The sequence below is a fragment of the Labeo rohita genome, chromosome 21, assembly GCF_022985175.1.
Source record: "Labeo rohita strain BAU-BD-2019 chromosome 21, IGBB_LRoh.1.0, whole genome shotgun sequence".
NCBI lineage: Eukaryota > Metazoa > Chordata > Actinopteri > Cypriniformes > Cyprinidae > Labeo > Labeo rohita.
The window spans coordinates 19,175,729-19,192,963 of NC_066889.1; the positions used below are offsets into that span (position 1 = coordinate 19,175,729).

Consider the following 17,235-nt stretch of genomic DNA (forward strand, 5'->3'; position numbering starts at 1 on the left):
TTTTATTACACTCTTTGTCTGTCATTTGTCTAACTAAACACTGCAGTGATCCACTTGTGGGCATTAGAGCTGGAGAAGTAGCCAACCACAGCACTACATACAGTATTCATACACATTTCCAATTTCCAGCCATGCAATTCACTGCAATCCAACCCCTCCTTAGCGAACAAGTTCCTCTGTGTTCTTTTTTATATATTTGACATCTGGATTAACAAGTTTGCTTCAAGCTAAAATAGATGTGTCATGCTTTTGTATACGAACAATTTGCAGTATTGTTGAGTTGCTGCTTGGGTGACCCAGGTTTTTGAACTTTGAGCTGTGGCAAACACTTTTTCAATCCAGAAGCCCTAAAGCCTGAAGCTCGGTTTATAGTGATTATCTAGTGTTTTGTCACGTTATACTGGAAAGAAGTAGCTGGATATTGGAAAAGCAGCACTATTATGAAACCAGCTGTGCTTCAGTCACGCTACTGTAGAGTGTAGTTAAGTTTGTGTCGTTGTTACGTGTACTAGTTACTGCCAACGCTGAATTAATTTAGTATGGATTGAATTTGGATTGAACTTGGCTGTCAAGATGATCATGATTAAAGCATCTTCAATTGAACACTTTAAAACCCATGTGGTTTCTTCATCGAGATCAAAAAATGTTCAATGCAATTAAATGCCATCTTGCCATGCATAAATCAGAGTTGTGGTTTTATTGGCACTAAATATCTACAGTGCATTCTGAATGCATTCAAAACCCTGTCATCAGTTAAAACAGCAACAGTGTTGTTTGAGATTCAGTCTCTTTGCCACATGCTCATGCCCACGAACTGGAGTCTGGCCAACACCGCGGCGAGCTTTCATTATACAAGTGTTTTTATTTATTTATATATTTTAAATGGAACACCATGTCTGATTAATTAGTAGCCAGATTTCTGTGTAATGGATTTTAACTTTAAAACCTCATGAAATATAAATTGGAGTTCTGTAGCTATTAGTCCATATGTGTTAGCTTTGAGGCCATCTATATGTTAATATACTTATTAACATATACTTTTTATGTCAGGTAAAATAATCTTTCTTCCCTTCCCTCTCCCTCTATCTGTTCAAAAAAGTATATCACATTATCGAAATATTTTCTGGGTGACATTTCGGGTTATCCTTTTGTGCAGTATGCAGTTGTACTATTGCAGTATTTATTAATATTTAAATAAGCTTTTATTTTTATGTTTTCAGTTTTCATTTTAATTTTAGATTTAGTCATTTTGGTATGTGCTTTTGTTATGTTACATTTTGTCAGTCATTTTTCTTCCTATTTAACATTTCTTCCTATTAAAGTTTTATTTCAGTTTTAATTGGAGGAATTTTACTACTTTTAGTACTTTAAATAAAATGAATTTACAACATTGCAAGTTATTTCTAAGCTGCTTAACAGAACTGTATAAATTAATGAAAAATACCTTTGATATTCCTTCATATTCTTATTATTAGTAAGAAAAATGTTATTATTTGTTTTTGTATACAATACTTGTATACAAGGTAATGTTTTTTTCATAATTTCTTCAATTAAAACCAGGTTGCTGTTTTTTAGTTTCAGTGTGTGTTTGACAGTTGTTGTTGTTGTTGTTGTTGTTGTTGTTGTTGTTGTTGTTGTTGTTGTTGTTGTTTTTTTTTTTCTCAAATAAAGCAGTGTAAAGCTGCTAATCTGGTGCTTAAAGCAGCTCTGGAGATGAAGTTCATGTGGACTGTCCTCATATATTGAGACGCAGATGCTGAAATCACCATGTGTTTGAATTTGAATTTGTGTATCGGACGAAACCACACCATTCATTTACACAATGCAGACATTTAGAACATGCACACTTTTTTAGTGGCATGCACTGAAAAGCTGCTGTTGCATTTATTTCTGCTGTGTGATAGACTGTTACAATAATCCATATAAAAACTGTCCATTGTTATTGACATACATCTTTTTGGCGATCTTGATGTGATATTGTTTATCGCCTTGCCCTGCTAGAATTCCATGAAGCATTGTGAATGAGAAAATGGTGTTTTCAGAGTGTAGGGAGATTGACTTTATTAAGTAATTCAAATTGCATGATGGGAGTGAGTGAGTGCTAAAGATTTTTTTGTGGCACGGTTTGCTGTTTCGACTCTTATTGGTGGAGATTTAACTAATTCATGGGTAATGCAGTGGGTAATGTAGTTTTTGGTGAGGAATTCTGCAGTTAAACACAATTATTTAAAAACGAATGAAAATTTATGCAGATTGACAGCTTCAACAAGAGCATATACCTTCCATTAGCAGCCTCATAGCTCATAGAGGGTCTAACTTTAAAGGGGAAGTCCACTTCCAGAACAACAATTTACAGATAATGTACTCATGCCCTTGTCATCCAAGATGTTCATGTCTTTCTTTCTTCAGTTGTAAAGAAATTATGTTTTTTGAAGAAAACATTTCAGGGTTTTTCTCCATATAATGGACTGATATGGTGCCCCGAGTTTGAACTTTCAAAATGCAGTTTAAATGCGGCTTCAAATGGTTGTAAATGATCCCAGCCGAGGAAGAAGGGTCTAGAGAAACGATCAGTTATTTTCATAAAAATAATAAAATTTTTATACTTGCTAATGTCAAACGCTCGTCTTGTCTTTCTCTTTCCGACCTCTGTTTTCCCGGTTCATGACAGTTAGGGTATGTCGAAAAACTCCCATCTCATGTTCTCCCTCAACTCAACGTCTTATGTCGCTGTTTTTTTGTTAAGGGTGTTTGATCTTCTTTGCATGTTCACTTTGCAAAGACTGGGTTGGAACTTCTGCAGCAATGTAGGATGATATTGAAATGATTTTTGAAGTTGAGGGCGAACATGAGATGGGAGTTTTTTTGACATACCCTAACTGTCTTGAGCCAGAATACAATGAGTTCAGGGAGAGCAAGACAATATTTAAACTGCATTTTGGGATTTAAACTGCATTTTGGAAGTTCAAACTCGGGGCACCATAGCAGTCCATTATATGGAGAAAAATCCTGAAACTTCTTTATGACTGAAGAAAGAAAGACATGAACATCTTGAATGACAAGGGGGTGAGTACATTATCTGTAAATTGTTGTTCTGGAAGTGGACTTCTTCTTTAACAGTTTGAGTTATTGTTAAAATTAAATTTTTACTTCCAGAACCCAACTGTTGCACTCTGTAAGAAGAGTCCAAAGGTGACAGAAATCTGCGGGGGACTGAATCTTCTGTGACCGCTGCCTTTGAGAATTTTAGATCTCCTTGCTACCTGTTTTACTGACTAGCAAAAGCAAGTTGCAAATCACAGTTTTACTCAGCTGTAAACTAAAGACTATTGAATATTTACAAAAAGAACAGACTCTTCAATACGTTCCGCCTTCTGTTTCAATAAGAAATATGTCAGGGAAGAAAATTGCAGTCGTCAAACCATTTCAAGGGGTCTGTCGAGATGTTCCCAGTTGGCACAAATAGTAATATTTTCTCTAGTAAATACGCTGCTTTAAAACTAAGGGTAAACTGTATGTTGTTGGGAGCTATATTTATATATGACTTATGTTTAGCACATGCACACTCTGTTTATCTATTCTATTTAAATCAAATAATCATATTTAGCAGCTCTCCCCTGTGTTCATCATGTTTGCTCTTGACTCCAGCCTGCTAAGTCTCGCTGCCAATGGCCAAACAAAATAAAGCCCTGAAACACCATCATAACATCAGTGAAGCCAGCCTAGCCGACACTGGCCAAATTGGTCATAGTCAACGGATTGTTTCCCTGACAACAATTGCCTAAAAAGCAAAAACAAAAGCACTGCAGGGTGAACGATAACCAAATATGCAAATTTATTAAAGAAGCTCATATATTTTCATGCTGGTTTGTGGTTGTCATTTTTTTTATTGTTGAAGGCTTTGGATTCTAATAATCTGAGCCATCACTCATATTTTCATTTGACTTCCTCCCACCAGCCTCTGTTCTCGCTTATTTTTCATTTGTCGAGGAGATGTGATCCCCGGAGGTATGACTCTAAATGAGAACGTACCTGCATATCATTACATCATTCTCCAAGTCGTCCTGTATGACAGGGTGACTGTCCCATAATTCATCGATGCTGGGCTCAGCATCAGACTGAATCCGTTAGTCAAGGGCTGCAGAATCGAGCTGAGATTGCAAACGCTACTGATTGGGAGCGAGTCAGAATGGCCAAAAATCTCACCAGACAAACCAATCCTCAAAGCCTGTTACCTTGACATAATAAAAAAAAAATCCAGCTCTCCCAGAGTCGCTGTGGTTAGTATAACAGGTACTCTGAGGTGCTCAAATCAGCGGATTTTTCTCCTTCTTTCCCCCTGCCTTGGCAAATCTAGTGAGCCATCAGACTTCCAGAGTCAATTTAGTTTTTCCAGTCCTCACGGCAGTACACTCAAGCTCAATGAGCAATAGACAGCAATAATGTAATCATAAAAAGCCCACTCTGGACTTAATCGTGTCTTTCGCTCTCTGCTTATGTTTTTGACCTCTTAGGTTTGTTTAGTTGTCTCATCAGGGCAGAAGTTTCCTGCAAGCCTTAGTGCACAATTGCTTATGTTTTGATGAAGTGACGTTGGGCAGATTGTGGAAGATATTTCTGCAGCCAGGCATGACAAATGCAGATCAAGAGTTTCCTGCCATTAGTGGGTCTCTGAAAATTTCTTCATTATCATTATGGAAAATGGTAATGTTTCATGCATCATTTTTGAATGGGGAAACGAGGGAAGATTGATTCATAGAATCTCCCAGAAAGCAATAGAGCTGTTCAGTTTTTAGATCTAAAACTTGGAAGAGAAATATCCATTTGGATATTTTTATATAGAATATATTTTTAGACTCACAGCTTCTGATTTTTGAGTAAAATAAGATCCTTTTCTCTATCTAAGCTATTTTTTTAATTAATATTTTTAATTTGGCAAGGATGCATAAAATTGATCAAAAGTGACAGTGAAGACTTACATTGTTACACAAGATCTATTTTAATCAAATAACCCTGGAAAAAATGTATTACAGTTTCCACAAAAATATTAAAGACATAGTTCACCCATAAATGAAAATTCTGTCACATTGTTCCAAACCTCCAAAACCTTAATTCTTCTTCAGAACACAAATTAAGACATTTTTGATGAATTGTGAGAGCTTTCTGACCCTGCATAGACAGCAACACAACTGACACGTTCAAGGCCCAGAAAGGCAGTAAGGACATCTTTAAAATAGTCCATGTGACATCAGTGGTTCAACCGTAATTTTATGAAGCTACAAGAATACTTTTTTGTGCTCAAAGAAAACCAAAATTATGACTTTATTTAACAATTTCTTCTCTTCCGTGTCAGTCTGATGTAGAACTCTGATGCGCTGTGCCTTGTTTACAAACAGAAGAAGACACATGCTGTACATAAAACAGTCTTTGTAAAGGATGACTTGGAATTTTTTGCCCAGCCTTACTTATTTGAAGCAGAATATACAGACTAGAGCTGCACGATTAATCGTTTAAAGATCGCAATCTCAATTCAGACACCCATTCAATCCCATTTTGAAATGACAACGATTCATCTGTGTCTACATTCTACATCAGATCTACAACAGCACCTGTATCAGTTGTGGTACTCTTGTGAACGTGTGGAAAAGAGAAGAAATTGTTAAATTAAATCCTTTTTTCTTTGCGCAAAAAAAGTATCGCTGATGAAACATGGACTACTTTAACAATGTCCTTACTACCTTTCTGGGCCTTGAACGTGTCAGTTGTGTTGCTGTCACGGTCAGAAAGCTCTCAGAATTTATCAAAAATATCTTAATTTGTGTTCTGAAGATGAACAAAGGTTTTACGGTTTGGAACAGCATGAGGGTGAGTAATTAATGAAAGAATTTTCAGTTTCAGCTGAACTATTTATTTAAGCCCCACAACTCTTTTCAACACTGATAATAATAAGAAATGTTTCTTGAGCACCAGATCAGCAAATTAGAAACAGTAGTGTGAATTACAAAGTCAAGTTCCGAAAGAGTACAATGGACCCTTTTCACAAGCCTGTGATGATACGGTCATCATCATCATAAATCCTGTATGCATATACATTTATAACACTATACTTTGTATTATATCACCTTTCCATCAAGTTACAAAAATATTAGTTAGTGCTATGCAAGGGTGTTTCTAATGCTGCGTCTATAGGAGGGACGGTAAATTTGACATTGTTCTCTCTTCTGACTGCCGATATCAGTCTAGCTCAATTTTTTTCCTTTGATTGAAAGTCGTGAAAACGCTATCTTGTAGTTTTTCTTTTGCTATTCGAGCAAATGGGAATGTAAAAAATATATTTGTGGTACTCTCCCATTCACTGCTCTCAGATTTTACCCAACTATGACGACTTCCGCTATGAGAAACCCCGATATGTGAGAAAGGTCCATTACCACAAGAAGTTTATATGCTTGACGAGTAAGACAACCTTATGTGGCAACTTTTTAACAACTTTACACATAATGGTTACAAAGTAACGATTGAGGTATGACTCTGTGTAATTTATTTTGTAGAACATGAAAGTCTCTTCAAGTAATGTTAGACCTTGTTTTACTCATAAATTGAATTCCGCTATTCTAAAAACCTAATTGAAATTCCCAATGGGACCCACAGTGAATCAGCCCTCTGGGTTGGCCTAAAAACCGACCTCATGACTAAACAGCTATTATTTTTGGAACTCAAACGAGGCCGATTGCAGCCTAATCGCAACTAGCAATAGCGCTGATGTCAACAGAGTAATTGAGGTTAATTTACTTCATATCTACAAGCCATGTCAAGTATAGCTCTGAAGTGGTGGGAGCAATTTTCTCCGGTTCTAAAATCAACAAAATGTCTTACTTTAGCCTTATGGACGGCGAGGAAAGACTTTCTATTTTAACGTGAGAGAAGCTATGCTTTTTTCAATATGTCTGTCAGTGGCATCTTCTCCATAGGCTCAGAATCTTTCATTTTCCCCTCTGCTTGCTTCACATCTCCCAACATTTGAAATCAGCTTAATTTTCTCCCTTTTGCTCGACAGACTCGTCTTAGACGAGGCTTACATGCTGTGATTCCTGCTCCACAATACTGATGCAATCAGTGCGTGTGCTCGATGCCCAGATAGCTGGTGCCTTTTCTGTCTTCCTCCCCGTCTCGGTCTTGTTCTAACTCAGCATGTAATTATGTGCAATGTAGAGTTACTTCTGAAATGTAATCCGGTACAGACTACAAATTGCATAGCTAAAATTGTGATCAGTGGACTATGTTTTGGCTACTGATTGTTCTTCTTTAAGTGGCTTTCATTGAAAGATGTGTCCTACTTGCCTTCAAGTGATGGCTTTAACCCCAGACATCAGACATCGAACGCTACCTACTTACTCATTTAATGTATGCAGTGTGGGCACTCTGTACTATTACCATTATTAATGTTATCTATCAGCTCAGCAGTTGGCTACTATCCCATGCAACTCCTACTTCACTTACAGTAAGATTATACACGTTTTTCTATTGGCAGCTGAGAAAATGGCCCAAGGGCAATCCAATTATGATGCCCCAAAACCTTACTATGTTAACTTTTTCCCTGAAGGCCAGAATCTGAGGTTGGGACAGTTTTTCATGGTAGAGCATATCTTAAATTAGTTAACAGCTCCCGAATCGCCACTTACCACACGCTTATGTGCCGCTGTCAGCATGTATTTCGTCTAAGCCATCATACTCCCACTAACTGATACAGACAAATCAAAAAAGTGATGAAGAGTTATTTTAAAAATAGCCATCAAGCTACCAAAAAAAAAAAACTTTTTTTTTTTGTCAGTCTTTAATTCTTATATCTTCTGCTAACAGGAGTCTGCTTATGAAGAATAATGTAACCGTAAAAGAGAACCCTAGGCCTTTTAGAAAATTAGATACCAACTCAAATGAAGAATGATCTCTTCCCACACATTAATCATTAAAAACAGAAGAGGTTATAAACCCTTTTCATGCTGGAATATTATTTTCTGCTCTGTATCCTAATGAATTACTAAATGAAGCACTGTTTTTTTCCTCCAATAATTTTATTTATTTTTTAATTATAGTGTAAAATTAGCTGTCATGCAATCAATCAGAATGTACTGCGAGTAGGAAATGAGCATTTGTACGGCTGTCTGTTCATCAAAGAATGATGACAGAAGCTTGAATGTCTTTTGTAACACTTTTTCATTGTATGAATTCACTTCAAATCGCCACACTATCACAATCTGGTCCTTTGTTGTAAACCTGGCCGCTCAACCACTTGTTATAGAGGCTGTTAGATAGATGTTTTTCAGCGAGGCACCAGTCTTGACAGTTTTAAATAAGATATTCCGAGCTGTATCGAAAAGCTGTGTACACACACAATATCATTATAACCCCAGCAAATTATCTTGGCTCACCTGCTAATTAAGCCTTGAATACAGTTTAGAATGAACATATGCTAATTTTAGAGAAAAAGAGGGAGCGCTTCGACTGATCCAGCAGAGATGAAACAGTGTAACACGTTCTCTCTTTTATCGCTCACTCATGAATGGATTTACAAGATATTTTAGTTTTCTCTGCTGAGAGCACTGAGATTTTAATTTCTCCACGCAAATTCTGTACTCGCATAATCTATGTGTGTGTGGTTGGCTCTTGTATACTGAGGTGGGTTTGAGCAACGTTGCTGTGAAGTGATTAGATATGTCACTACAAGCTTGCGCTCTCACTTGTAATTGGCTCTGAGGACAAAGGGGGGCATGTATGTTCAGACACTGACTGCTTATGAAACACTTGTGTGTCTCTTTCTTGTTAGCTCTCTTTCTTCTGCTCTAGGATACAGAGACTGTTTCGGCCCTGTGGAGCTTGCTTTCTTTCCATTTATGTACAGTATATAACTGCCATATCTGTATAATATGTATATATTTCATAATACTCAGCTGTAACTTGATAATTATTGTAGTTGGCCTAATTTGTTATGTTGTTGCCTCTCTTTTTTTAAAAAAAAAAAAAAATTGCGCTGCTTTCATGATTTCAGTAAGTTCGAAAGGTTCACTAGAAGTTTCACTGTAATTTTCAGTACACATGGTCCACATAATATTTTGGCTAAACATTTCGTTTGGGAGAGAAACAAAGTATTGTTGGTTTACTGCCATTTTCATGTGAAGATGCCCATCTGATCCTTCCAAATGACTAGATGTGATATTCTGCTATCCAAGAGAAAGACAGTGTCTGCAGTTTAATGAATTTGTTAGGTAGCACTTTTGAAAGTAATCAGAAATCACTCCTGAATAAAAATTTCCTGATAATTTACTCAACCCCATGTCATCCAAGATGTTCATGTCTTTGTTTCTTCAGTCGAAAAGAAATTAAGGTTTTGGAGGAAAACTAAATTTTGTGAGCAGTCACACTGGTGTGACCACCGCATTGTTCTCATAAGAACTGACGTTTCTGTTTCTTGTGAGCAGTGTTGCCAAGTCCGAAGTCTTGACGCGACCCCAGTAACGTAATATTTACCCCCTGGAATACTAATTTTATCAGGGGAAACCCCACCAAAAGACATGTATTTTACCCCCCGGAATGCGATTTTTAGCGGTTCCGATAAGTAGCACGATTGGGCTACTTTTGAACTAGTTTTAAGTAGGAATTGGGTGGGTTTTGTTGTGAAAACCTGGCAACCCTGCATATGAGGAACATCAAGCAAAACAAAAGTGTTACAAAACCATGCTATGTTTGAGATGCGCAGCGTGGACCATTTATCAGCTCGGACCAGAACGCAAACAAACTTGTCCAAGCTCAAAACAGCTTTACTTGGGAACCAAAGTTGATTTTGTGACACTGTTACTGCAAAGCGCTGCAAGATCCAGGTAGCAGGGTTTGAATTCGCCGCAGAATGAATAAGGTTGTGCAAGGTAGAGTGAGAATGCTTAAAATTCTGCCCAAAATTATGTTATAAACAGCACTGACGTACGTCAGAAAACCAGAAGTACTAATGATGCCTGTTGTTGCAGAAATAGTCGAATGTTATTACATTATTCATTTTAGGGTTTGTACAACCTTTTGAGAGAGAAATTCAAGCACTTTTTCAGTGACTTTTAAGCATTTCACACAACTATTTCCAGCACTTTAAAGCTCTAAAATGATCCAATTTGAATGTTATTTTTAATGGGATGACCAAAATATACTTTGTACAAACACTTATGTAAAATTAATAAACACATCAAATCGCAGTTATCACTGGCAGATGATAATATAGATATTTTTGTTTTGCTTTTTGCTTCATATTTTGAAATATGTGTTTTACTCTTTTTACTTTTTTTTTTCTTTCTTTTGTGTGTGTGTGTGTATAAAAAAGTTAGAAAAGTAAGTGCCTTGAAAAACACAATTATTTTTGGTCAGTTCCATATAATACGACAGAAGAATAACGGTACATTTAATAAGAGCAGAATGTATACAATTTTGATATAAAAATTCGATTTTTGCACGTTACTGTTGTTAATAAAAGTAAATTTTCTATGCTTCCCAACTCAAGCTTAGTGCTTTACTGTCAGATCTGTATAAACATAAAAAAGAAATGAACATGTAATATTATTAGTAACTCCACTTATTAATGCAAAACAATAGTAGTTTTATGGTTCAATAATATACATTTTTAATACTCCCCCACACCACCCCCCATTGCTACCAAATCTGCTCCTGGCGCCATTATCTGTAGAACTTAGTAGCGCTGATGCCACTGCTCTCAAATGTTAGTCCGGAGCCCTGCATTCCAGGTTTTTTCTCCATATACTGGACTTCAATGGGGATAAGCGGGTTGAAGGTCCAAACTGCAGTTTCAATATAGCTTCAAAGGACTACACGATTCTAGCCGCGTAATAAGGGTCTTATCTAGCGAAACGATCTGCCAGTTTCTTAAAAAAAATCAAATGTATATACTTTTTAACCACAAATGCTCATCTTGCACTAGCTCTGCGATGCACATCCACACCTTCACGCATTACGTGATAACTTTAGAAAGGTCATGCGTGGTTAGTTCTTTGTCTGTGTACTCCAGTTCGAAAAGAGAGTGAAATACTCCATCTCATTTTCTCCTCCAACTTCAAAAACGTCCAGCATCATTTTACCTTTTTTTGTAAAAGGCTTTTTACTTCCCCCTACGTCACACATGACCTTTCCAAAATGACTAGGTAATGCATGAAGTAAAGCATTTGTGGTTAAGAAGTGTAGAAGTTTTTATCTTTTTAGAAAATGACCAATCGTTTCACAAGATAAGACCCTTATTCCTCAGCTGGGATTGTGTAAAGCCCTTTGAAGCTGCGTTGAAACTGTAATTTGGACCTTCAACCTGTTGGTCCCCATTGAAATTCACTATATGGAGAAAATTCTGGAATGTTTTCCTCAAAAACCTTAAGTACTTTTTGACTGAAGAAAGAGTGACTGAAACATCTTGGATGACATAGGGGTGAGTAAATTATCAGGAAAGTTTAATTCTTTAAGTTAATCGGTTTGGCGTAGCACAGCATTCAGTGCATCCTTTGTGCTTTATTTCTCTGATTTCTTTTTCTTCTCAGTCTTTACTCTTTATCTTTCTCACTTCTTTTTTCGCTCTCTCTCTTTTTTATTGCTGCCAAAAAGAATAATGTTTTAGTCCCACAGGAAAATAGTCTTTGAGTAAACTTTTTCTTCCACCTTTCTTCACTGACATTTTGCATTATTCTTCTCAATATCTGGCTCCCTGAAACAAAACCAACTGATTCCACTATATTAACTCAATATTCATGAGATGATTTGATTTATTATGGGTGATTTGCATTAAAAGAATAATAAAACAAAGTTAACTCGCTGTATGCAATTGCAGGAGAACACATCCCCAGACTCAATCTATATTGCACAGGAAAAACCTTTAAACAAACCATGAAATACTTCATGTTGCACAATGGTATATAAGCGTCTTCCTGCTGTGCTGTAGTGTCTGCCTTAAGCACCAATTGCATTTGTCTGCCACCAGCTGTCACAAATCTCCAGCATCTCTTTCTCTCAGACTAGCGCTGTGACGCAAAATCAATGGAGCCTCTTGGGTCCTTCCATCACCCCAAATATCTGCAGTGAACTGCTGGTTGAAGGCATTCAATAAAGAGTCCAGTTGCCTGGAGATGGGGATTGCAGAATGGGCCGGGAGACAAATGACTCTTACTTTAGAGCATGTAAGAGCATGCAAGTAGCTAGGTCAGGTTTAGAGGTCTTATAGATGGATGAGTGATGTCTTTTTTTGTCTTCTCTGTTATTTGTCAGTCATCGACAGTCGGGGGCTGATGGAAGGACTGCAGAGATTTGGTGCCATCCCGACGTATCTTCCGGTCCGATACCAGGTGCTCAACGCAGAGTCGGCATACTTTCTGAAGGAGGCAAACCAGGACATCATGAGGAACTCTAGCCTGCAGGTTCGTACGGAACTTTTCTTCATCCAACAGGCCAGAAAGACGCCGACGGTCAATGCCAGTTACGGACCGCTGTATGTAGAACAGCCTGTGCCCACGGAGCTCCTAGGCCCGGGACTCTTTAACAACCCTTCATCCGCCTCACCATCGTCCACTTCCTCTCCACTCTTTAGTTTTAACTGGAAAGTCCAGACTTATATTATCAGTGAGCGAATCCATCCGAGTTGGCCGAAGGTTCAGGTTCTCTTCTACGTTGTGGGCCGGGACTGGGACGACTACAGTGCCGTGGACAAGTTGCCGTGCGTCAGGATGTTTGCCTTCCACGAAACCCAAGAGGTACGAGGCACCTGTCATCTGAAAGGCGAACTCGGACTGTGCGTGGCTGAACTAGAACCTTTGCCTAGTTGGTTCAGTCCCCCTAGTGTCATACCAGGTCGACAGAGATCTCCCGAGCTGGTTGAAGGCACTCCTGTGGAGCTGTATTACATGTTACAATCCACCGACACTGGGGAATGCAGCTCAGAGGACTCCCGCAAGACCAATTCCATCCGCACTGGCCAACTGGGCCCTGCTGGGTACTTCTCAGGGCCCACACCCATGCGCAGGATCGGCAGCGTGCGCTTATTCCAGCCACTGTCTGAGCTGCGTTTGGACAGTAACTTTGTGGTGATGGTTCCCTCCAGACCCATCAGGCAGAGGGAGACGGTGTCAGCCTTCCTAGCGGTCTCAACCCTTTCATCAGTAGAGATCTTCACTTTAAGGTGAGTGACCAGTTCTTGTAATACTTGGTTTAAGTATTCAGTGTGTTTCATTTTATGGAGAAGAGCAGATCTGACCTTGGTGTTTGCCTATAAATTTGTGACCTTGGACCACAAAACCAGTCTTAATTAGCACGGGTGTATTTGTAGCAATAGCCAAAAATACATTGTATCAGCCAGAATGATTGATTTTTCTTTTATGCCAAAAATTATTAGGATATTAACTAAAGATCATGTTCCATGAAGATATTTTGTACATTTCCTGCCGTAGTTGAATCTCAGACAATTATTGTCCTGTCCTAACAAACCACACATCAATGGAAAGATTATTTATTCAGCTTTCAGATGTATAAATCTTTAAAAAAAATTGACCCTTATAACTGGTTTTGTGGTCCAAGGTCACATTTGTCTTACCAGTATGTGAACACAACCACCCTACAATGATAAAAATCCATTCCCTCCTGTTTTTCAATCGCCAAAAATGATTTTCAGAGCATTATGACATCATACTGCTCAGGCCCCGCCCACAACCGCTAATGGACTATCCCGTTTCAGCATATTTCTGCTCTCAGCCAGTTGTACGCTGTCCAATGTTTTCTCCATGCTCGAGCAGCTGTAACGACAACGTCTTGAAAGCAATGCATGTGTTTTGTAGTTGTATGTAAAAGTGAACACAAGAGTCTTAATTTTCTCCCGACATCAGAGCCACTGAGGATGCAGTGGATTAGTTTTGTTTTTGATGGTAACCAAATGGACACAAAATAGAAGAGAGGGGCGGGGTGAGCAGGAGCTCATTATCATTTAAAGAGACTGAAACAGGTCGCAGTGAACAGAGCTGTTTTTGATGAGATAGAAAGGTTGTTGTTTTACACAAACATTGAGGAATTTCAACCAAAGTATATTGCGGACATTTCATGAAGACCCTGAAGAATCATACCAACTTGTGGAAAATGGGCATCCGTGTTCCCTCTAACCATTTTTGATTGATATGTTTGTGATGATATATTTTTTGCCCCCAACCATTCACCCCCCAAAACGATGTGCAACACTGCTAATATTTTAACTTCAAATGTCATGAAATTTATTTATACAAAAGTAAAACTCATTTTGAATGGGCATGCTCTTTCTAAGGTGGGCTGCATAGATAAATTGACAATTTAGTTTCTGCGTAGCACTTGAATTTGGAGGATTTAATGAAATCATTCACTCAAAATTCACTGTGGTCGGCGCGAACCACATTTATCATGGCTGCAAGTGATCCCGTGTATACGGAGTTCCCACAGTCATGAGATATCTGGTTATTTCAAAAGTGTTATATCCAGGCCTGTCTTGCAAAAAATAATAATATCTTAAAAGGTCATGAAAAAGTCATTGGATTTTCTATAGTCTACTTACATTTTTCTAGTCATTCGTCTGAATACAAATTACTCTCTGTACAGTAACTGTGTTCTTTAGAAGATGATTTTGAAAGCCTTTACCAGTCATCTTCACAAATGACTGGAAAAGTCTAGAAATTAATTTTTTGGAAAGTATAGGAACCTAAATGTAGCCTGGATTGTATTTCCTTGTACCTTATGTAGCTGTGCTCATGGTTTTCAAGAATGAGGGCATGTCAAGCAACCTGCCCATGTTAAAGTCTGTCTAATTTGACTGGTTTCTACCATGTTGTTTACATCAAAATACCATAATTGACCCTTTGCAAAATCAAAAACCTGCCCTCCGTAATTACTTTTAGCTACGTCCAACAAACAGTGCCACTCTCACGCTACTCATCAGTGAAAAATACATTGCGGAGCAAACAGGAAACTGACAGCACGCCGACAGACAAGACAGAGCAGGTTACTTCCGGTATGAAACAAGGTCTTAGTTTTTAAATTTTGTAATTCTTTAAGAATTTCAAACAATAAATACCATTTTGCGGCTCTTTAATGTGTCATGACAGATAACTGTATGCCTTATTAGATCAATGACACGTGAACAGATCGTCCTTTTTTTTTTTTTTTTTTTGACTTAAGGACTTAAAAAAAAATGAACATGAGAACACATATTGCCAGGTTTTCACAACAAAACCCACCCAGTTGCTTTTCAAACCTAGCCCTGGCCCAGTTTTTTTTGAGGGGGGTGGGGGGGTTCGGGGGGATTTGGGGTTGCAATATCATGTTTTTGGGGTTGCTTCAACCCGCAAACATCAAAAACAACAGTGGCAACAGTGTTAAAGTGGCCCAATTATGTGGGAAAACCGCAGACTTGGCAACACCGGTCAATACACAACATTTTTCAAGTTTAAGTCCACTGAAGTTAATCTACTCTCTTGTCTGATTTGTTTGTCAGGCAAAGTGGCAGATTCTGCATTATGATTGGTCAGATCGCCTGTCAATCAAGCTGTTTGTGAAGGGTCAATCACACAATCTTTGACATCATCAAAATATGTAGGAGTTTAAAACCTTTGGTCTTTAATGATGGCATGATAAAACGACTGGATTTTCTTGGAAAACAAACTTAAAAGTTTAACTTGACATTTATTACACGACACCTACATAGCCCAAAGGCAATTTATGAAATTACCCTTTTAAAAACAATTACTAATTAACTCTCAATTAGTAGATTTAACTCTTAATTAGTAGGATGCAACTAAACACAAATGAATTATTCAGGGAAGAGCTGTGCGAACTACAGATGATGACCTGTTTGAAATTAATTTTCCGCGCAACCCAGTGTGCAAAAGTGAGGAAATTCTTTATTGATTCATTGAGTGTTGAGCTCTAATTAGAACAAGCGGATTTGATGAAGCGACTAAAGACATTCTGTGCAAGTGAGTAAATGACCGTGAGAGAAATTAATGTTCATTCCTGTTTGTATTCTCTCACGCCTGATATCTAAAACATGTTTTGAGTTAAACGCTAACAGCCTGGGCAAATTTGTCAACCTCAGCTAGCACTAGCTTCCAAGCTCGGCCACCATCTCGCGTGTGATTAACGGACTTTAAGTGTTCCGATCTCAATACGATCCAGTCTGATTCATTTGTGAATAGTGGGTGTTTACTGGAACAATGAACGAAGCTTAGCATGCAGAAATAAAAAGCTCCGAAATTAATTGCCTTTGATGTAGACGGAAATAAAGAAGCTCCTGGCAGATGCGTTGTTTTCGGAAATGTTCTCCAAGGGTGCTCTAACATTAGAAACAGCAGTTTCTAATAGAGTTATCAGGCCAGTTTTAATTAATGCAGAAAGAAAAAGTTTAGTCCTCAATAGCAAGCAAATTTGTGATGTCTTGGGTGACGTGATGCTGTGGGAAACTGTTCTCTGTAGTTCCTCCTGTGTTTATAAAGACTGGTGATAAGATCCTTTAAAAGGGTTTGTTTTTCTTTCTTTTTGCCTTTCCACTACTTGATGCCTAAATGTCTTTGTGATGGCTCCAAGTCCCCTCAACCCCTGGAGATAGGCACAGCTCTGTTCTCGGCTTGGCCTGTGCTCCGAGTTCCAACCAAGCAGTTTTTTTAAATAGTGACCAGCTGAGCGCTGCTGATAGGGCTGTTTCTCTAGGGTCTCTGGCTGTTGATGTGTTGTGTAGTTGTGTAGGTGCTTGAGGGGGAGGGGAGAAGGTTACGTTGAGCAGCGGCACACGGTTCAAACTGGTCGTGTCGCTGATGCTGTTGAAGCCAGATCTCCTCATCTTATCATCAGCCTAGAGATAAAAATGCTCACTGATCAGCTTTTCCCTGCCTAACACAATCAGGGTAAAACAGAATAGCTCCTGAGAATCACATCTGACCGCCAGACTTCCTCCAGCATGATGTGCAAATGAAAACACCATGTACAGCACGTACTGTGTGAACTGTTAGACTGAGATTCAAAGGGATAGTTCACCCAAAAATGAAAATTCTGTTATTAATTGCTCAACCTTATGTTGTTCCAAACCCGTAAGTCCCTTGTTCATCTTCGGAACACAAATTAGGATATTTTTGATGACATCCAAAAGCTTTCTGACCCTGCATAAACAGCAATGCAACTGACACCTTCAAGGCCCAGAAAGGT

At 38.3% G+C, this 17,235-nt stretch overlaps 1 protein-coding gene across 3 annotated transcripts in view; it reads left to right on the top strand.

The window, feature by feature from the left end:
* Window positions 1-17,235, top strand: part of si:dkey-112m2.1 (transmembrane protein 132C) — a 159,732-nt gene that overhangs the window by 32,780 nt on the left and 109,717 nt on the right. For 2 of the 3 annotated variants that reach the window (XM_051092553.1, XM_051092555.1), the window contains exon 2: window positions 12,298-13,204. In XM_051092553.1, the coding sequence (XP_050948510.1) occupies window positions 12,298-13,204 (907 nt within the window). Of the gene's footprint in view, window positions 1-12,096; window positions 12,210-12,297; window positions 13,205-17,235 lie in introns of those variants that run through there. The other variant, XM_051092554.1, reaches the window with a different exon arrangement.